The 23,196-nt window shown below is 44.6% G+C and overlaps 1 protein-coding gene across 1 annotated transcript in view; it reads left to right on the top strand.

The window, feature by feature from the left end:
* The window catches only part of LOC142657243 (extracellular serine/threonine protein kinase FAM20C-like), a 128,356-nt gene that overhangs the window by 81,092 nt on the left and 24,068 nt on the right, over nucleotides 1–23,196 (top strand). The window contains exons 8-9 of the mRNA XM_075832291.1: nucleotides 17,699–17,780; nucleotides 20,055–20,114. Of these exons, the coding sequence (XP_075688406.1) occupies nucleotides 17,699–17,780; nucleotides 20,055–20,114 (142 nt within the window). The remainder of the gene's footprint in view (nucleotides 1–17,698; nucleotides 17,781–20,054; nucleotides 20,115–23,196) is intronic.

Below are 23,196 nucleotides of genomic sequence, written 5' to 3' on the forward strand. Positions count from 1 at the left end.
TCAACATTAATACTGGTTTTTTAAAACATAGTGTCTCTCGACACTTCTCCACCACACATAATAGTCAGTTTAGCAGTTTGCTTATTACACCTATAGAGCAAATTCCGCACAATATCACTAATCGATTCAGCAAACTTAAACAACGCGAAAACTACTGGATTTTTAAAATGAAAACTCTTCAACCTGATGGCCTCAATGATGTCTCTGAGTCCACTTTGGATTAATATTTGTCCTTCTTATTTTCGCCATTTATGTTTTTATGTTTATTTTTTGATATGTTATTTTATATGTTTATGGCTATACTGTTTTTTGACCCATATTGTCGGCTTTATACATTTGTGCAATTTTATGTTTTGTACCATTGATGTTCCATCTTTGCTTACTTGTATTTTCTCTTGCATTATCAGTAGTTTTGTCCGTTATAGACATAGTCCTGTTTTCTTGGGAATAGTTTCAGGACATTTGCCCTTTGTCAACATCAGCATTATTAGTACATACTGTTAATTATCACTTACTGTCCTTTGCATTTGTACATGTCATTATTTAGCTTCTCGTCTCCACATCATTCTTCATCTCTATTTTTTCGTTCTCCACCTATTATCATTTACCGGCTGCCGGCTGTAATATCGGCTTTATAGCGTATCATTCATCATACCAGATCCATTTGTTCATAATTCTCTTATTAATTATTTAATTTCAGTATTTGCACCCCTATCCTCTCATTAATGACCACATTTATGTTTTCGCATTATAAATTTATATATATGACATCCCTTTTGTCTATATTCGTTGTACCGTTATTTATTGATGTTTTACCGGCATTTGCCGACTTCATTCTTTTAGTGTATAATGATTAATTTTTAATTGTCTCTCTGTCCTTCCTAATTATTGTGCCAATATACTGCCTATTTATACATTTTACATATTTTACTATATTGTTTATAATTGTTGCATTGACACCGGCACCTATTGTTCCGTTTATTTCACGGATAACACCTCATCCTGTTCTGCATCCCCTAATTTTGTACCACTTGTGTCAGTTTTCCTATATTGTTTCCTAACTGATGGTCTTTATCTTTTCTTTTTCAACATTTTTATTATTTTGATTATGTTCATTACTTCGTGGTCACTGTTATCTGTTATTTTTAACCTTTGAACTCTGACGTCATCTTATCGCCCTGCCCTTGTTCACATTGGCGGGTTTTTTTGAACTTTATGACTCTATTTAAACGTTGATGTCTGTGCTCTTTTTCATGACCTGATGAAGATGCCGGTTCGGCATTGAAACGCGTAGTCATACCAATAAATTTTATTCAATTATCATCATTGCTTCATTGGATTATCATCATCATTATCATCATCTTTCCGGAGTTTTCACTTCGGTCCCATCCGTGTGCAGCAGCGCCTTTGCAGACTCTCTTTTTTCCAGCCTACCCATCATATTGACATGAGGATCCAGGAGCGATCCCAAGAGGTTTGTCGGGAGGAAGGGGAGCTTAGGCAGGTGGACCTGCTTAAACTGTCTGTCCAGGAGAAACTACGCAGACTCACTTCTGGACTTTGTCTGTATTGCGGCCTCGGAGGCCATATTGTGCGTGCATGCCCTCAGAAACAAAAGAGACTCCAATGCCTAGGATTGGTTTGGAGAGAAAACACTAAGGGGAACGGCACTAGATAAGAAGTTCTCCTCCAAACTGTCAATTCCTGTGACCATTGGGTCTGGGGAGAAGACGCAAATCGCCAAACCTAGACTCTGGGTCCAAGGTAAACTTAATCATAAAATATCTAGTGGACCTCCTCCAGTTGCCCACAGTCCCTCTGGACACATCTTTGTCTGTGGCATCAGTGAATGGACTACCTCTGCCTGACCCGATCGTGTCTGAGACCAAGCCACTGAGACTCCAAGTTGGAGCCCTTCATTCAGAACTAATTTCCTTTTTTGTCTTGCCTAAAGCTGTCAATCCTGTTCTGCTGGGTCTGCCTTGGCTTTGACTACATGCCCCAGTTCTGGACTGGAATTCCGGGGAAGTTCTACAATGGAGCTCTAAATGTTGCAGCCACTGTCTGTTACAGATTCATCCTGCCCAGCCTCCTCTGCCCCAGTCATTGGCATGATTGCCCTCCCACTTCTCTAAGTTTGCAGATATCTTCAGTAAAAAGGAGGCTGAGACGCTTACTCCACACCGGGCTTATGACTGCCCCATTGAACTGGTTCCAGATGCGTCCCCTCCCAATGGCTGGGTATACCCTCTCTCCTTGCCAGAGACTCAGTCCATGTTGACCTACATCTAGGAGAATTTGGAGAAGGGTTTCATACAAAAATCCTCCTCCCCGACCGGAGTAGGGTTCTTCTTTGTCAATAAAAAAGATGGATCTCTTCGACCTTGCATCGACTACCGTGGTCTAAATCAAGTCACGGTCAAAAATAAATATCCCTTGCCACTTATTTCCTAACTATTTGACCGCATACGAGGAGCCAAGATCTCCTCCAAACTAGACTTGCGTGGGGCTTACAATTTAATTTGAATCCGTCGAGGTGATAAGTGGAAGACTGCGTTTAACACTCTAGACGGGCACTATGAATACCTGGTGATGCCCTTCAGTCTCTGTAACGCTCCCGCGGTCTTCCAAGAATTCGTCAATGACATCTTCCGAGATCTCCTCTATGTTTGTGTTGTGGTCTATCTCGGTGACATTTAGATTTTTTCCCCAGATCCGACATCTCATCAGAGTCATGTCCGTCATGTTCTGCTGCGACTAAGGGAGAATCGCCTGTATGCCAAGCCAGAGAAGTGCGTGTTTGAGAAAAGAATTCTCTACCCTTTCTGAGCTACATCATCTCGGATCAAGGCCTCAAGATGGATCCTGAGAAGGTAAAGGCCTTCATGGAATGGCCACGTCCTCAAGTTTTGAGATCCATACAGCGTTTTTTGGGATTCGCCAACTTTTACCGGCAGTTTATCCCACACTTCTCTTCATTGACAGCTCCCATCTCTACCCTCACCAAGAAAGGTATGAACGTCAAGGTGTGGACTCCAGAGGTAGAAGCTACATTTAATAGCCTTAAGAGTGCCTTCACGTCAGCCTCAACCCTCCATCATCCAGATGTATCGCTACAGTTTTCGTTGGAGGTGGACACCTCCTCTGTTGGTGCAGGTGCACTTATGTTCCAGAGAGGTTCTAAAGGGAAGGCAGTGGTATGTGGCTATTATTCCCGACTTTTTTCGTCCGCAGAACGCAATTACTCGATTGGAGATAGGTAATTACTGGCCATCAATTTGGCTCTGGAGGAGTGAAGACCTCTATTAGAGGGCACAGCTTACCCCGTCCTGATATATATGGACCACAAGAAGCCCACCTATCTCCAGTCGGCCCAACAAGTAAAGCCAGGTGGTCGCTGTTCTTTGCTCGGTTCCAGTTTGTGCTCCAATACCGCCCTGCCGACTAAAATGGGAGGGCCAATGCCTTGTTCAGGTAATTCGAGACAGAGGACACCGTGGACTCTCCACAAAATATCATTGATCCGTCTTGTATCATCTCTGTTAATTCTCTGCAAATTAGAGACATCCCTCCGAGGAAGACTTTTGTGCATTTGGCAGACAGGAGGAGAGTCCTTCACTGGGGACACAGCTCCAAACTTGCGGTGCACGCGGGTGCCCGTAAGACCCAAGATTTGATCGTCCGTCTTTTCTGGTGGCCAAAGACAGTGTGGACTTTGTCTCGTCCTGCACGGTGTGCGCTGCCAATAAAGTTGCTCACTCCAAGCCTGCCGGTCTGCTCAAACCTCTGCCTGTGCCCAACGCTCCCTGGCAGCATATAGCATTGGACTTTTTGTCAGAGACCTTCCGTCCTTTGCTGGATGCAATACGGTCTGGGTGATGGTGGACCGTTTCTCGAGAATGGCTTACTTTGTTCCACTGACCGGCCTACCTTCTGCTTCTCGACACCTCTTCATCCAACACATCTTCCGCCTGCATGGCTTACCTCTGCATATCATCTCTCATTTCGGGGTCCTGTTTGCCTCAAAATTCTGGAGAGCCCTCTCTAAACCCTTGGTGTAAAGTTGGACTTTTCCTCAGCCTACCATCCCCAGTCCAATGGCCAAGTCGAGAGGATCAATCAGATCATGGAGAACTATCTACGTCATTTCATCTCCAGGCAGCAGGATGACTGGGTGCAGCTTCTTCCCTGCAGTTGCCCCCAGCGGTTCTGCCGATGTATTTGAGGAGATCATGAACTTCGAGAGGATAAGAGGAAAAGCCTTTTACTTGGTGGATTGAAGGGGATTTGCTCCAGAGGAGAGGTCCTGGGAGCCAGAGGAGAACCTCAATGCTCCTAACCTCGTGAGGAAGTTTCTCTCCTGCTCTGGCCCCAAGAAGAGGGGGCCTATGAGGGGGATACTGTAACACCCATGGCCACGGAAGGTCAGGTCCCGATGGTCGAAGCCATGGATCTGTGAGCGCTGGCCCGCATCTTCACCTCAGGAGCCGCCAGCACTCACTTCTGCTTCACTCTCATGCCTGGTATAAATATATACCAGCAGTGAATATAGCGCACATATAAATATATACCAACAGTGAATGCTAGCAGTCACAGTCCGCCATTCTCCTCCTCCTCTCATCTAATAAGATGTATAAGCTGTGGAGGGGAGATGCTGGTGCAGAGTTGCAAAGCCAGCCATACTCACTAGCGTGCTCTTCTCCGCTGCAAGCTCTATTGTGATATTGTAATAGCACACAGGCTGGTATTATGAGGCTGAGAAGGGCCAAAAACTGTGGACCATGCCACCCTGGTAATGCTAGCCTGCTGCTGCTATGTTGTATCTGGCTGGTTATGAAAAAAGGGGGGACACCACGTAGTATTTTCAATTTTTTTTTTAAAATGACGTGGGGTACCCCCCATTTTCATAACCAGCCAGTCATAACACAGCAGCAGCAATATAGCATTACCATGGTGGGAAGGGCCACAGTTTTTGTCAATTCCCAGCCTGCGGCTTCCCCAGTTCCCGACCATCACTACAGATGGTCGGGTACTGGGTTGCACCCGGCTTTTCCCGGCACCCCAGGTGGCAGTGGGTACCGGGGTAATAATGGGGGTTAGTGCTAGCCTATTTACTGGTTAACGCTAAGCCCCGACTTAGTAATGGATGCAAAAACTCAGACAGAAGCCATTTCTAAGGAACTAATAAAGTATTTAAAAAAACAGACACAAAATACTTTTTTTCTTTATTGAAATAAATGCTCCCCAACACAAACCTCTTTGACCATTTTTTCGACGTAGTCCAACGAAACTTCAATGTATTACAAACGGTCAAGCGAAACTTGCAAAACAAAACAGCAGTCTTCTACCCTGCCCCGCAATAGACACTAGAGGTCAATGAACTGTAATTTGTATTGTGGCGCACAGGACCTAGAGATGCGCCACAAATATTAATAGATATGAATAATTCTGGCGCATCTGGAAGATCCTGTGCGCCAGAAAAAGCTAGCGCAGGGACTCATCTAATAGAAATTATAACACTTTTACGTTAAAGTGTAACTAAACTTTTTAAAAACTTTTGACATGTGACACTGACATGTCAGAAGTTTTGGTCGGTGGATTTCCAAGCACTCAGAGCCCCACTGATCGCTAAAACGAAGAGGCATAAGTGCATGGGTGAGCGCAGTGCGTCTTTGAGCCCGTACACTGATCCTAGAAAAGCCGAAGCGAATCAGAAACGAAGCGCCACAACGCTCAACTGAGCACTTCTGACGCTTCATTTTAGCGATCAGTGGGGATCCCCACCGATCAAAACTTCTGACATGTCAGTGTGACATGTCAAAAGTTTTTTGAAACTTTAGTTACAGTTGAAGCAGTCAGACACCTCCCCCCCCCCCCTTGCAGTATAATAACTACTGAGGGTGCTATGGGGGAAATTATACTGCAAGGGTGGTCTGAGTGTCTGGCTCTGATGGCTCTGTGGGGGGAGTAATGCCCCCATAGAGCTCTCAGCAGTCAGTCAGATGCTCTGGCCCCCTCCCTGAACTGTATAATAACTACTGAGGTCTCTATGGTGGGGATTATACTGCAGGGGGGCTGAGCATCTGACTAATCCCCCCATAGAGCCCACAGTAGCTAATATACTGCAATATCTGACTGACTGCAGTGGGCATTACGGGGGTACCCATAATAATGCCCACTGCAGTCAGTCAAATGCTCAGACCCCCCCCCCCTTTCAGTATGGACCCTATGGAGGGATTATTGCTCAAACAGAGCCTTCTGCTGTCAGCAAGATGCGCAGATAACCCCCCCCCCCCCCACACACACACACACACACACACACACACACACATCTCACTGTATGGCATACAGAGGGATACGTCACCCGGGGAATGGCCCTGGGGAAACTCCTGAAGTCACTGTCCATAAATGGCTTTCCCAGGGCTGGTGTCCCCAGAGCTTCTACTAGAGCTCTGCCCAGGGACTCTCAGGATGAAATGGCAGAGTATACTACGCTATTCCATCGTTCAAAAAAAAGGTTAACCCCATTCACATATATTGTAATTTGTAGTGACTTTTCAGTTCGGAATCCACACCGAAAATAGGAACGTTTTAGCCATGTGCCAATTCAAAAGCAAATTGTTTTCCTATTACTCTTCCAACCTATATGTATTTGGTGTTTTTTTTGGTTTTTTTTTGTTTTTGTTTTTTTCATGCTTTCCTATAATTACGAGTTACCAGGGTGGGAAGGGCCACTGTGTTTGGCTTTTCCCAGTCTAATAATATCAGCCTGCGGCCGCCCCAGTGCGTGACCATCGCTACAGATGGTCAGGTAGTGAATCGTACTCGACTCTTCCCGGCACCCCTAGTGGCGTTGGGGACCGGGGTAATAATGGGGGTTAGTGTTAGCCTTTTCACCGGCTAACACTAAGCCCCACCTTAGTAATGGACGCTGTCAATCAGTCAGTGGACATTACTAAGGCGGTAGTAATAAAGTTTAAAAAAAATACAGACATAGAAAAAATAGGTTTATTGAAATAAAAAACCCCACACAACCCTCATTAACCATTTTATTGATTAAAAAAAAAGCCGTCATCAAAGTAGTCTTCGAATCCAACGTAGTCCAACCACCGAACCTGTAAAAAAACACAAACACACAAAAAAAACATTAGTAAGGGCCTATTCACATCACCGCTGCCCTTTCGTTGAGGGGTTCCGTCAGAGTTTCCGTTGGGTAACCCCTCAACGGAAAGGCAATATGAGACCTCCGCTTCTGTTTCCCTCACCATTGAGCTCAATGGTTTGTCACTGTTGTCACAGGGTTCCATTGTTCCTGACGTAATAAATAGCACAGTCGACTGCGCTATTGGCTGTGTCAAGAACAATGGAACCCTGTCAGGTTAGGATATCAATAGCTGATGTGTCGGGGTTCGACTCCTGGGACCCCCACCAATCAGCTGTTTTGAAGGTGGTGCAGCGTTCATACAAGCGCTGCTTCCACTTCATTTCCCTTACTTGTTCACACTGTGAATTGCTGACACGTCCGTCATGCATTGCTCACAGCGCTGTGACGTCAGAACCTCCGCTGCGCTCCCGTGTAGTTAATTACATAGGCCCCAGTTACAATAGTAACTGTTCATTGATGTGGTGCGGGGGGCCGCGGGCCGCCCTGGCTTCGGGGCCCGGTCACAATTGAGACCACTGCGGCCCCTATAGTTAAGCTACTGATCTCATATCTATTTATCTTTCTAGCTCATATCTATCTATCTATCTATCTCATATCAATCGATCACAAAAAAAAATTCCGACAGCACACTGAAAACCAATGTCACCTAAACTGGTAAATATAAATAAGTATGCATTACATCTACTTATAATAGGGAGGTTCTTAGTGCACATTTTGATAAAAAAAAGTGTTTTCCCACCTGCCACGGCAAGGCATCCTCCATAGGTGGGGACCTACTCTGCACATACACCCAGAACTGGGACTAAGCTTACATATATCTGGGGATGGTAGGAACAAGCATTAAACTAATTAAAATCACCCAGGGCAGAATGGGAGGAGTGCAATATCAAAAATGGAGGCAGTCACTAACCCAACATATATGTACTGCACAAACAACACAAAAGTTTGAACAGCATATTCCAACAAAACGTGTATGCAGGTGCAAGAACGCCTGTGACTGCAAATATACAGCACACACAAAAATGGCAAAAGCACACTGCGTACACCAATGTCACCTAAACCGCTAAATAGAAATAAATATGCATTAGATGCTAAATCTACTTATCAAAAAGTGTCTATCTATCCGAATGGGAGGAGTGCAAGATCAAAAAATGGAGGCAGTCACTAACCTCACATCTATCTATCTATCTATCTATCTATCTGTCAAAAAATGAGCAGCAACTCCAAATATCAAAGTGAAAAAAAGTGGGTACTTTATTGTCCGTGCAACGTTTCATCTCAGTCCACTGGAGCCTTTCTCAAGCTCTAGTGGACAGAGAAGAAGTGTTGCACGAGCAATAAAGTACCCATTTTTTTCACCTGAATCCTTGGAGATGCTGTTCATTTTTGCAATTTCTGTGTATTTGGAACTTTGGTCTGTTCCTCAGAGCTTTCACCCACATGCTGCCAGTGCTTCTGGGCTTTCTATCTATCTATCTATCTATCTATCTATCTATCTATCTATCTATCTATCTCTCTCTTACAGGGGCATAGCTAAAACATCATGGGCCCTGATGCAAAGGTTCTTCTTGGGCATCCCCAAACTTCTCATGGCCGACGGCCCGCAGCTTTCAGCTGCATCGCTGGGTCTCCTAAGTGACCCAACGATGCAGCACTAGTAGCCAGGGGCATCACTAAAGTCTTGAAACATCAGGGGAAATAGCCCCAATACATATACCCCCCAAAAAAATGTATGTCCGTGTATGTATATGTGTATATAGGAGACAGAATATCTATAGCACTACGACCCAATAGCTATGGATAGGATTAGATACAGTGGCTCAGCAGACAGTATCACTTATGATAGGATTAGATATAGGGCCCAGCTTGCTGACATTGCGGCTCCAGCACTGAACCCAGGAAAGGTAAGTATAAGAATTGTTTTGCTTTTTTATGTGTTACTAATTATTTTTGTGTTTTTTTACAAGTTCAGTTGTTGGACTACTTTGGATTCGAGGACTACTTCGATAACAGCAATTTTTTTTTATTCTCAATGAAATGGATAACGAGGGTTGTGTGGGGGATTTTTCTTTCAATAAAATATTTTTTCTATGTCTTTGTATTTTTCTAAACTTTATTACAACCACCTTAGTAATGGCCGCTGGCTGATTGACAGTGTCCATTACTAAGGCGGGGCTTTAAGTTAGACATGAAGAGGCTGACACTAACCCCCATTAATACTCCGGTACACACCGCCACCAAGGGTACCAGGAAGAGCCGGGTATGATCCAGTACCCGACCATCTGTAGTGATTGAGGGACACTGGCACGGCCGCAGGCTGGTATTATTAGCTTGGGAAAGCCCAAAAACAGTGGCCTTTCGCACCTTGGTAATACTAGGCTGACTGCTGCTATGTTGTATTTGGCTGGTTAAAAAAATGGGGGAACCCCACATCATTCTTTCCAATTATTATTTTTTATTCTTTTTTAAAAAAATGATGTGGGGTCCCCCCCATTTTTCATAACCAGCCAGATACAACATAGCACCAACAGCCTATAATTACCAGGGTGGGAAAGGCAACTGTGTTCGGCTTTTCCCGGTCTAATAATAGCAGCCTGCGGCCGCCCCAGTGCCTGACCATCGCTACAGATGGTCGGGTACTGAATCGTATTCGACTCTTCCCGGTACTCCTATTGGCGTTGGGGACCGAGGTAATAATGGGGGTTAGTGTTAGCTTTTTCAGCGGCTAACACTAAGCCCCGCCTTAGTAATGGACGCTGTCAATCAGTCAGTGGCCATTACTAAGGCGGTAGTAATAAAGTTTAAAAAAAATACAGACATAGAAAAAATAGGTTTATTGAAATAAAAAACCCTACACAACCCTCGTTAACAAATTTATTGATAAAAAAAAGCAGTCATCGAAGTAGTCCTCTAATCCAACATAGCCCAACCACCAAATCTGTAAAAAAACACAAACACACAAAAAAACATTAGTAAGGGCCTATTCACATCACTTCTGCCGTTTTGTTGAGGGGTTCCATTGGAGGTCTCCGTTGGGTAACCCCTCAACAGAAAGGCAAACTGAGACCTCAGCTTCTGTTTCCCTCACCATTGATCTCAATGGTGATGGAAACCTTGCTAAAGGTTTCCATTTGTCACCGTTGTCACAGGGTTCCGTTGTTCTTGACAGAATCAATAGCGCAGTCGACTGCGCTATTGGTTGAGTCAAGAACAGTGGAACCCTGTCAGGATAGGATATCAATAGCTGATGTGTCGGGGTCCAACTCCTGGTACCCCCACCAATCAGCTGTTTTGAAGGTGGTGCAGCGCTCGTACAAGCGCTGCTTCCACTTCATTTCTCTTACTTGCTCACACTGTGAATCGCTGACACGTCCGTGTCGGCGATTCACAGTGTGAGAAAGTGACCGTAATGAAGGTTAAGTAGCGCTCGTATGAGCGGATGCACTCCCTTCAAAACAACTGACTGGCAGGACCCCGACCTAACAGCTCCAGCATACAGAGGTATTAAACTTACCCTCCTCTTCGGCCGCAGCAGAGGTCCTGACTCCATCCAGGGTCGGGAGGTTGTGTGCAGTGCATAGCGTTGTGACGTCATGCATTGCTCACAGCGCTGTGACGTCAGGACCTCCGCTGCGCTCCCGTGTAGTTTATTACATAGGCCCCAGTTACAATAGTAACTTTTCATTGATGTGGTGCGGGGGGCCGCAGGCTGCCCTGGCTTCGGGGCCCGGTCACAATTGCGACTGCTGCGACCCCCATAGTTACGCTACTGATCTCATATCTATTTATCTATCTTTCTATCTCATATCTATCTATATATCTATCTATCTATCACACAAAAAAAATTACGACAGCACACTGAAAACACCAATGTCACCTAAACTGCTAAATATAAATAAATATGCATTACATCTACTGATAATAGGGAGGTTCTTAGTGCACATTTTGATAAAGTGTTTGCCCACCTGCCGCGACAAGGCGTCCTCCATAGGTGGGGACCTACTCTGCACATACACCCAGAACTGGGACTAAGCCTACATATATCTGGGGATGGTAGGAACAAGCATTAAACTAATTAAAATCACCCAGGGCAGAATGGGAGGAGTGCAATATCAAAAATTTGATCAGTGTACGGTAAGAACCTCGCTATTGTAAGTAGATTTAGCAGCAATGCATATTTATTTATATTTAGTGGCTTAGATGGCATTAGTGTTCACAGTGTGCTGTCGAATTTTATTTATATATATAAATATAAGATAGATAGTGTGTGTGTGTGTGTGTGTGTGTGTGTGTGTATATATATATATATATATATATATATATATATATATATATATATATAATAGATAGATAGATTTCTTTTTTTTTATAGATAGATAGATAGATATTATTACAATTAATGCTGTAGAAGTAACAGCATGTTTGGGGGTGGGCGAGGGTTGGGCCTGCGAGTGGGGGCTGGGGGTTGACGGCAGTGCCCCTAGTACTGCTCTGATGTGCGGCCCTGCACATACACACACCCAGCATCACTTTTAAATTAGTGGGGGCAGGAGGCTGAGTGCAGTAAGTGGCGCTCTGCCACTCAAGTCTTTAAATACGACTCGGCTTCTTGCCCTCACCTCATTACTTACCAGCTGCTCTTTTCTTTTCCTCAGGGGAGAGCGTTCGACTGCTCCTCGCGTAAACCTCCAGCTTCTCTATGCTCCTCTCTGGCAGCGCGTGCGTCAGAGAGGAGTATATTAGTAGACGTGCACCTGTCGTGCCGCACGTCTGCTAGGTAAAATACGCTCCCATGGCATCCCCACGCGTCCCCACCGGCCCTGCCTGTATGCACAAGATGCCGCCCCCTGTTTGTAGCACAGTGGCGCCGCCTGAGGCGGCAGGCTCAACTCGCCTCATGGCAGGTGCGGCCCTGCTCTTATGTTGGGATCACACACACACATGTGCAATCCCAGATACATGATTGAACTGTCAGCATCAGAAGGAACAGGAACTAAGAACTATTGATTTCTGATCCCGTGGCAACAAATCCCCCTACTATATATTACATGCAGGCTAGAGATCCCCTCATTACTATATATTACAATCAGGCTAGAGACCCCCTTTCCCTCTTACTATATATTATGTGCACACTACAACCCCCCTCCCCCGCTTACTATATATTATATGCAGACTAGACACCCCCCTCCCCTTGCTATATATTATATGCAGGCTAGAGACACCTTCCTTTGCATATAATATATATAGTAAAACTAGAGACCCTCCTCCCGCATTAATATATATTATACGCAGTCTACAGACCCCCATTCCCCATTAGTATATATATTATATGCAGTCTAGAGAACCCCTAGGCAAAATTAAAAATGTGTCACTTTGACAAGGGACTAATTGTGACGTCTAGACTACTGGGTCAGAGCATCTCCAAAAGGCAAATCATGTGGGGTGTTCCCGGTATACAGTGGTTAGTACAGGGGCAGATCAAGAATTGAAATCTATCATGGGTGAGAGCAACACGTGCTGCATCGAATATAACTTTTTTTGGCCCTGCCCCCCGCCATTCCATTCAATATGTAAACAACACAATCAACTCAAGCAGGAAAATAAAAGTGGAACATAGAAACACCTAATCACATGTTCAGGGCCTGGCGTTGCTTTTTCAGTCAGGGATAACAGTACGCAACCGAGAGGTTGCACTAAATATTTTCCAGCAGGGTATTCCTCTTAACATTTTTGAGAGGTATTTTTAGCCAAAGAGGAGTACGTAATTTGTGGTAATTCAAATAGATAATACGTAGAGATATGTGTTTTAAAAACTCACTATTTATGCAGAGAAACATTACTATAACTTATAACAATGCTTTTATGCCTAAATAGTTAATAATGTTAAGTGTAATATAAAATAGGTTTATAATTAACTTAAGTGTGAAACCCTACTCTTCCTAAAGCACTGTCACACAGGGACCAGGGTAGTAGACCATGCGAACAGACCAAGTCAACACAATATTAGTTCAAACACTGAGCTGGAACAGTGGAACTTGTCAAATAATGTGTATGCCCCACCCGACTCCGCAAGACAAATAGTACTATTTAAAGGAGTTTTCCCATAATCTATATTTATCACCTATACACAGGATAGGTGATAAATATCTGATCGGGGGATCTGGCCGCTGGGACCCCCACAGTTCCTGAAAACGGCTTACCTGGCCGTTCCTGTCAGGGTTGCCAAACTCCACTTCAGAAATTTCTGGACAACAGAGCTAAAATTCACGGACAGACCAAAATTTTTATGGACACATTACAAAATCGTTGCCTGTGCAGTGTGCAGTGTGATAGGAGTGACTTAGAAATCGCAGCTCCGCTTGTAACTTTCGGTAGCTATCTTAGGTGATTTTCTCTGATTAGTCGTTTACTTTCCCTTTTTTTCTCCATCCAGCCCAGACCACTCTGACGACTTATTCCAGCCACGACTCGTCTCTGCAGAATTTGACACACAGACATGTTGGTTTTTCAGCATCCTCCACACACATACCCCAACCTCTAAACAAACTCGTAATCCAGTGATCCAGATGGTAATAATGATCCCTTAGTGCTCAACACAATACAAGTGCCCCATCGGTAACCGTGCCCCCTGCAGATAACACCACACACAGCCCCCCTTGTAGATAGTGCCACACAGCCCCCTCTTGTAGATGGCACCACACAGCTCCCCCTTGTAGATGGCACCACACAGCTCCCCCTTGTAGATAGCACCACACAGCTCCCCCATGTAGATAGCACCACACAGCTCCCCCTTGTAGATAGCACCACCCAGCCCCCCTTGTAGATAGCGATAGCCCCCCTTGTAGATAGCCACACACTGCCCCCTGTTGTAGATAGCCACACACAGCTCCCCCTTGTAGATAGCCACACACAGCCCCCCTTGTAGATAGCCACACACAGCCCCCCTTGTAGATAGCCACACACAGTCCCCCTTGTAGATAGCCACACAGCCCCCCCTTGTAGATAGTGCCACACAGCCCCCTCTTTACTTGTGCTTAGTGCAAACAGAGCAGAGAGCGGTAGCCTACCGCTCCCCCTTGTAGATAGCGCCACACAGCCCCCCCGTGTGGATAGCCACACAGCCGCCCTTGTATAGAGTCACACCCACCCCCCCTTGTACATAGCCACACAGCCCCCCCCCCTTCTAGATAGCACACCCCTTCCCTTGTAAGTAGCGCCGCACAGCCCCCTCTTCCCTTGTGCTTAGTGCAAACAGAGCAGAGAGCGGTAGCCTACCGCTCGCCCTTGTAGATAGCCACACAGCCCCCCTTGTAGATAGCGCCACACAGCTCCCCCTTGTAGATAGCGCCACACAGCTCCCCCTTGTAGATAGCCACCCAGCCCCTCTTGTAGATTCCACCAGCCCCCCTTGTAGATAGCCACACACAGCCCCCCTTGTAGATAGCACCCCACAAAGCTTCCCCTTGTAGATAGCCACACACAGCCCCCCTTGTAGATAGGCACACACAGCCCCCCTTCTAGATAGTGCCCCCCTTCTCTTGTAAGTAGCGCCGCACAACCCCCCCTTGCCTTGTACTTAGCGCAAACAGAGCAGAGAGTGGTAGCCTAAGACGACTCACCATCAGGAGGAGGAGGTGGTCATGAAGCGAAGTGGCGCCGTGGAGGATCACTTTTAACTGGGGTCGGTGACGGCACAGGACTGGACCAATCCACTCACCTGACCTGAGTCAACTGACCTCATGTCAGGTGACTGGATTGGTCCACTCCCGGCACCGACCTTACTTGGCAGCAGCCGGCCTGCATATTTTCAGATTCCGCAGAATCTGAAAATATGCCTGGCCGCAGCCTACTATTCCTTTGCACTGCGCATGTACATTTTGGCGCATGTGCAGTGCAAAGTTCAGACCGCCATGATGACTTCTAATGACGACTGCAGATTTTCCTGCTGAGACATTTTGAGTCATCGCTTTTCTGCAGTCACAGCCTCTATAGCAACACAAAGAAATTCAGACCCCAGACCAGACCCCTTAAAACGTACTTCTACTTTCAGTGAAAACTATTATAGTGCAGGAGTATGCACTATAATAGATTTTCTAAATCACTTGTTTTACTGATTTAGCCCTGAGAAGCAGCAAACACTGTGTCTGTATAGAATGCTGCTAGCTGCTCATAACTCTTCAGTAAGAGACAGAGCTTCTTGTTTGTGTCCATGGCTCCCGTATCCAGAACGGCCGTTAGTCTAGTATAGTTAGTATAGGATTTTATAGCGCCTGTGATCGTTCTGCATACGGAAGCCATGGAGAGGCACAAGATGCTCTGTCTCCTACTGCATAGTTATGAGCTACTGGCAGCACAGACTTTATACAGTACCTCCTTTCCTGCTCAAAGCAAAATCAATAATACAAGTGATTTCGAAAAACAATGACAGTGCATACTCCTGCACTATAATTGTTTTAACTGAAAGTGGAGGTACGCTTTAATTTAATTAAGAAAAATAAAAAAAAATATATATATATATATATATCCAGAAATCAGATAAGATACATTCGGCGTCGAATGTAATGTGTTGCGGGACCTCCGTTTTAGTGATCGCGGGGCTCCCGTTAATCAGACATTTATCAACTATCTGGTGTATGGGTGATAAATATCCATTGTAGCACAAACCCTTTAAAGGGGTTGTCCCAGAATCATAAATGATCACGTATCCACAGGACCCCCACCAATCGCAGAAGTGGGGTCCTGAACCCCCTGTTCCTCCTCACTGCTTGACCACAGTGGAGAGGAAATTTAATGGAGTTGACCATGCGCACTACCTCTCCTTTCAAAGTCTATAGGAATGAACAAAAACAGCATAGTACAGGATACATCTGTTTCCGTCATATGTGGTTGCGGGCGCATGCTCAACCGCCACTCTATTAATGGGAGCCCCAGTGGTGGGGCCCCAGAGATGAGACAATTATCACCTATCCTGTGGATACGTGATCATTTTTGATTTGGGGACAACCCCTTGCTTGCTGTCCAGGGGTGTTGGAAGGACAGTATACCACTGCGCAGCATAGTGCTTACCTGCTCCTGTGCCCTGGCCCCTGAGGGAAGTCCTTGGTGCTGGTTCTTTGCACTTCTTTCTTCTTACCCATTCTTCTTACTCCCACCGCTACAGCTGCCAAATTGGCTCCGCCCCTTGCCAAACTGGCCCCACTCATTGTCAAACAGACTACGCCCCCTTGATGAACGTGTGTCGGGCCAAAGTAGAGGAGACTAAGAGGCCCTAGGAGCGGTGAGTTTATACAGCCGTACTCACCGCTCCCCAGGCTCAATTTTGGTGCGGCCCTCAATGTGTGCTGGGGGACCGGCTCGAGGGTCCCATGTCCCCCGGCTCAGTCCGCCTCTGCCGGTTGTCCTTTCTTGGACCACTTTTGGTAGGTACTAACCACTGCATACTGGGAGATGCTCAGACCCATTCATTTAGCCATCACATTTTTGCCCTTGTAAAAGTCGCTTCGCCCCTTAGGCTTGCCCATTTTTCATGCTTCCAACACATCAACTTCAGGAAATAAGGCCCCCTGCACACGGCCGTGCCCACAATCATGACTGGTGATTACAGGCACGGCCGGCCATGGACAGCCGCCCGCATTAGCGAGCACAGTACGTAAAAAACATGTCCTATTTTTTGTGGGTCATTTCTACGGCCTTGACACCTTCCTGTAAATATACAGGAAGGTGTTCATGGGCAATATAAATTAATGGGTCCATGCTTTGATCCGCAATTACAGTCTGTAATTGCAGACCAAAATTACAGCCATGTGCATGGGGCCTACGTGTTCACTTGCTTCATAAAAAATATCCCACCCTTTAACAGGTGCCATTTTAACGAGATAAACAATGTTATTCACTTTGTTATTTAATTTTACTGTTATGGCTGAACGGTGCATGTTATTTGATATAAAGATGTATATGTCTGACATAGGCTAAAAACATGGTGTGACCAGTGGCTTATCTCTACATTTCTGTTAGGCTGGATTCACACGAACATGTTACGTCCGTAATGGACGGAACGTATTTCGGCCGCTAATCCCGGACCGAACACCGTGCAGGGAGCCAGGCTCCTATCATCATAGTTATGGACGATGCTAGGAGTCCATGCCTCGCTGCAGGACAACTGTTCCGTACTGAAAACATGATTACAGTACGGGACAGGTGTCCTGCAGCGAGGCAGGGACTCCTAGCATCGTACATAACTATGATGCTAGGAGCCCGGCTCCCTGCACTGTGCTCGGTCCGGGATTAGCGGCCGAAATACGTTCCGTCCATTACGGACGTAACATGGTCTTGTGAATCCAGCCTTAGATTAAATCCATGAAAACGGTTTCAGCATAACAGCTACATTTTAGGAAATTAATAAATCACTATCAGTATTTAATATTATTCAATAATAGAAACATATGCTAACATTTCTATGGAAGAAAACTAACATTTATTTAGAACAATTTTAGAATTTGATGAAATGTATAATGACCTCTTTATTTAAAATAGGAAACCAAGATCGCCATCACTACGAGACATTTGAAAAATTTGGAAACAGGACCTTCCTTTTGCATCTGGACAATGGGAGAGGGTAAGAGGAACAGTCTAGACCCTAAGCTGCCAGTGTTTAAATAGACCAAGGCATACCATACCATCTGGGCCTCCAACAAAATTGATGGTGGAAGCAGATGACAATTCTCACTTACTGTAGGTAGGGACACATTTCCCAAGGATGCAAAAAATAAGCTTTCTTAAAGCACCAATACTGGGTCAACTAGTGCTGCGGAACTCCAAAGCATTAAACTAAGCTTTATGGCGACTAGAGACTGGGATCAAGTTTAGTGAGGGATTTCTCAACAAGGCTAATTTAAAAAAAAAAGAGTAGCGATCCTAGCATAATGATGCTGCTGACAAGGAATTATTGTGGTCAATGTACTTTCTTCTTCGCAAAGATAAGCTTCGTGCTAATTTACTAACATGGCAGCTAATGGACAATTGACCTGTCTGAAATGGACCAACTCAACTTGCTGTAGACAGTTGTCATACTCTAGTAAGTAGGAAGGGTGCTATGCAGCAGAGAAGTGCTCTAATCTAAAAGGACATCCACACAAAAGGGAAGGAGGAGACCAATACTTAGGTGCCCACAGGAAGAGCGGGTGGGAAGCTGCCAATATGGAAAATACTTACCTTACTTGACTTCCAAGTTCGTGAGCCACTGTATAGTGGATTAAACCACAAAAACAGTTTCACTATACTTAAGTTGTGGGCACAGGTGGCCATTTTTCTCTTTATGATATTTAAGAAGTGTAAGGATACATGGTAAACCAAAGTGTATGAAAGGATTTACATGATCCGTAAACACAGAATGATTCTTCATTGCTTCTCTGAACTCATCTTATGCAAATACTAATTCATTCTCTATTGGAAGCATTCAGATAATAAGCTCACAGTTATGCATTTTCCCGATGTGTCCATATGTATGCAAAAAGATGGTTGAAAAAAAGATGAAATATTTATTTGGATTTTTTTAAATTTTATTTCCCATTCCTTATGTAGCACCATAATATTCTGCAGCACTGTACAAAGATTACCTCACATCACTACCTAGGGCTCTCAGACACACACATTAGGGCTCATTTACCTGCGAATATGTTTTTGTAACGTGGGAGGAAATTCATGAAGGACACAGGGAAAATACATAAACTCCAGTTAGATGTTGTCAAACTCATACCCAGGACTGAGAGGTAACAGTGTCGACCATTATGCCACCATGCCGATCTTTGCTTGATCATACTTACCAAAGTAGAAAATATGCTACCCATCAGAGGTCCCCAACCTTTTCTAGCTCGTGAGCCACTTTTAGGTTTGATAAATGGCGTTGAGTCATACTTTTTATTGAAAAGGGAAAAGTTTACAGAAAATATAACCATGTAAAATTGCTTTAACTGTTGGCTTTTAGTGTTAACTACCCATGAGATGGTCTGATCCTGGTGCCAACATTCATTAATTCTATTACGTCCTTGGTACAAGCAATATATTACAGTATCTAGAGCTGGCAAAAGGCTGCAGAGCCACATGCAGGTGGCCTGAATGCCACTCCCAAACAACCGGGTGAAGAACACTATCTATATCTATAAATGTATATTTTTATGCCCTTGAGAATTTAGATTTAAACTCAAGGACTCTGTCCCGTCCTATTTTCAGTGCTGCATTTCACGAGAAACAGAGTGGGATTAGGATAAGGAAGGGAAGGAATATGTGTAAAATAAAAGTAAAAAGAAGAAATTGGAGGTTAAATTGTACATGAGAATAGGAAATTAATAAAAAGGTAGAAAGATAAGAAAAGAAAGAGGTAGGAGATATATAAGAGACAGAGGCATGGTTTTGTGAAAGGGAAACGCTAAGGTATAGAGTAAGTGTATGTAATGGAAAAGAAATAGATAGTCAATGGGAATTGTTATACACAAATGTTTAGAAAATGCTTTTATGATAGTCTTTCTTTGGAAACTGCTGTGTGGTCACTAAAGTCGCTCATTGGCATACAATGCAACACATGCCAATAAATCTAAACTTGCATCCCTTACATTGAATCACACGCACATTTTTAAATATTGTCTGAACAACCCACTTTTGAAAGCGAGGTATCACGCTACTGTGGCAATAGTGATGCTACAAGCAACTTGAAGTGTAGCCCTTGCATTAGATACTGTGCTACTAGCAACTTGAAGTGTAGCCCTTACCTTAGATACTGTAGCAAGATATTGTATTTAAAAGGTAAAGGTGAGAAATAGTAATAAAGGGCAATGCTGTAGAATTGAAAGTACTGACAAGAGAATGGAACTTAAGTGTCTCTTTTTTCTCTTAGGTTTGGGCGTTACTCATATGATGACCTGTCTATTCTTGCCCCTCTTCAGCAGTGCTGCAGGTTAGTATCACAAACATTTTTGTTGGTGGAGACCACTAATTTTAGTGGGATCTACCAACAATCTAAGTCTACAGGTCCTGGCAGACCCTCACCTGAGAGCAGCAGTCAGAGTAACTCCTCATCTTCTCCTCTCTTGAAATTACACTGGTGCCTGGATCCCATTGTAAATTCTAAATTTTGAAATATAAAGTTGTATATTCAATACTGATACAGCAAACCAAATACACAGGGGTGGGATTTAAATTTTTAACAGTTTCTCTAATTTTCCAACAAAGATATATGTGCCCGGGTGGTAGGGAGTGACAGTGTGTTGTGCAATGGAAAATTATTATGACTCCCGTCTGGCGCGTCATATCACATACCCGGAACTCACAACCACCGCCTAACCAAACGCGCATGCGCCGAGAGAGTCAGCAGAGCGCATCCAAATAAAGTCTGTAGCCCTTTCCATCTGGGGGGGAAGAGTAGCTCGTTACCATGGGAACAAAGAACGCTGTCCAGCTCCAGACTGCATCCTGGCAACCAATAATCTAACATGCCTACTGATCCAACACTATAGGAAGTAGATAAGCGAAGCATTAAATTACAAAATAGTACTGGGTAACCCACAAAAAAACACATAAGTGGAACCCTAGTCTCAATACAGAGAGATTCAATAATATGTATGACTGGACTTTAATAGATTGGAATTTAAATAAAGCATGTGTAATTTGTCTGCTCTGGTTGTGTACATGCCAACCTATAAATCCACTGGGCCTCATTTCTCAGGATCAAATTAACCCAGTCCCCGCCTCGTTTTGGTGGACACACTAGTTCAATTGCCTGAAAATGTAAACATTCCGCTCTTTCTTGATGTTTTTACAAATTTTACACTTTAGTCACAATCAGTGAATTGTTTCTACTAATTTGTGGGAGCACAAGTGATATCATTTTCCACAGTAAATTATTACAAATGTTCTACAGCTCTTATATATACAGTGAAGGAAATAAGTATTTGATCCCTTGCTGATTTTGTAAGTTGGCCCACTGTCAAAGACATGAGCAGTCTAGAATTTTTAGGCTAGGTTACTTTTACCAGTGAGAGATAGATAATATAAAAAAAAAAAAAGAAAATCACATAGTCAAAGTTATATATATTTATTTGCATTGTGCACAGAGAAATAAGTATTTGATCCCCTACCAACCATTAAGAGTTCAGCCTCCTCCAGACCAGTTACACGCTCCAAATCAACTTGGTGCCTGCATTAAAGACAGCTGTCTTAAATGGTCACCTGTATAAAAGACTCCTGTCCACAGACTCAATTAATCAGTCTGACTCTAACCTCTACAACATGGGCAAGACCAAAGAGCTTTCTAAGGATGTCAGGGACAAGATCATAGATCTGCACAAGGCTGGAATGGGCTACAAAACCATAAGTAAGACGCTGGGTGAGAAGGAGACAACTGTTGGTGCAATAGTAAGAAAATGGAAGACATACAAAATGACTGTCAATCGACATCGATCTGGGGCTCCATGCAAAATCTCACCTCGTGGGGTATCCTTGATCCTGAGGAAGGTGAGAGCTCAGCCGAAAACTACACGGGGGGAACTTGTTAATGATCTCAAGGCAGCTGGGACCACAGTCACCAAGAAAACCATTGGTAACACATTACGCCGTAATGGATTAAAATCCTGCAGTGCCCGCAAGGTCCCCCTGCTCAAGAAGGCACATGTACAGGCCCGTCTGAAGTTTGCAAATGAACATCTGGATGATTCTGAGAGTGATTGGGAGAAGGTGCTGTGGTCAGATGAGACTAAAATTGAGCTCTTTGGCATTAACTCAACTCGCTGTGTTTGGAGGAAGAGAAATCCTGCCTATGTCCCCACTGTCAAGCATGGAGGTGGAAACATTATGTTTTGGGGGTGTTTCTCTGCTAAGGGCACAGGACTACTTCACCGCATCAATGGGAGAATGGATGGAGCCATGTACCGTCAAATCCTGAGTGACAACCTCCTTCCCTCCACCAGGACATTAAAAATGGCTCGTGGCTGGGTCTTCCAGCACGACAATGACCCAAAACATACAGCCAAGGCAACAAAGGAGTGGCTCAAAAAGAAGCACATTAAAGTCATTGAGTGGCCTAGCCAGTCTCCAGACCTTAATCCCATTGAAAACTTATGGAGGGAGCTGAAGATCTGAGTTGCCAAGCGACCGCCTCGAAATCTTAATGATTTACAGATGATCTGCAAAGAGGAGTGGGCCAAAATTCCATCTAACATGTGTGCAAACCTCATCATCAACTACAAAAAACGTCTGACTGCTGTGCTTGCCAACAAGGGTTTTGCCACCAAGTATTAAGTCTTGTTTGCCAAAGGGATCAAATACTTATTTCTCTGTGCACAATGCAAATAAATATATATAATTTTGACTATGTGATTTTCTGTTTTTTTTTAAATATAATCTATCTCTCACTGGTAAAATTAACCTAGCCTAAAAATTCTAGACTGTTCATGTCTTTGACAGTGGGCAAACTTACAAAATCAGCAAGGGATCAAATACTTATTTCCTTCATTGTATCTATCTATCTATCAATCGATCCAAGAATCAGGCAGCACTCCAAGGTGTAAGCAAAATAGAAAAGGTGCTTTGGACTTCCGGGGGTGGGGCATCGTGGATGGCCGCTTTTAGATTGAGCTCCCTCACGGCCAGCTGAATCCGAGTTGTGTCGCCGCCATCCTGCTTCACACCTGGGCATCGGCATCTCTCTGGACTACAGAGAGTCCGGTGCATCACATCAGCTTGCCATTACTTCTCCCCGGAGCCTTGAGTGGTGTAACGCCGAAACTGACCTAGCCGCTGCTGCCACCGCCATCTTGGGTGACACACGCGGGCTGACAAGAACACCGGGGCCTGCAACGCAGAGGTAAGAGGAAGCCTTCACCCTAACCCTGGGCCATGCATAATTACTGGCTAGTGGAGGTCCTCTGTCCTGCTCCCCTATACAGCTTTGTTGCTGCCAACCAGACGGCCACAGACGCGGCCATAGTCATGGAGGCTTCCTGGGCCTGCACTCCCGGCGTGACACTCCAGTCCTCTTCCTG

The sequence above is a fragment of the Rhinoderma darwinii genome, chromosome 7 (genome assembly GCF_050947455.1).
Source record: "Rhinoderma darwinii isolate aRhiDar2 chromosome 7, aRhiDar2.hap1, whole genome shotgun sequence".
NCBI lineage: Eukaryota > Metazoa > Chordata > Amphibia > Anura > Rhinodermatidae > Rhinoderma > Rhinoderma darwinii.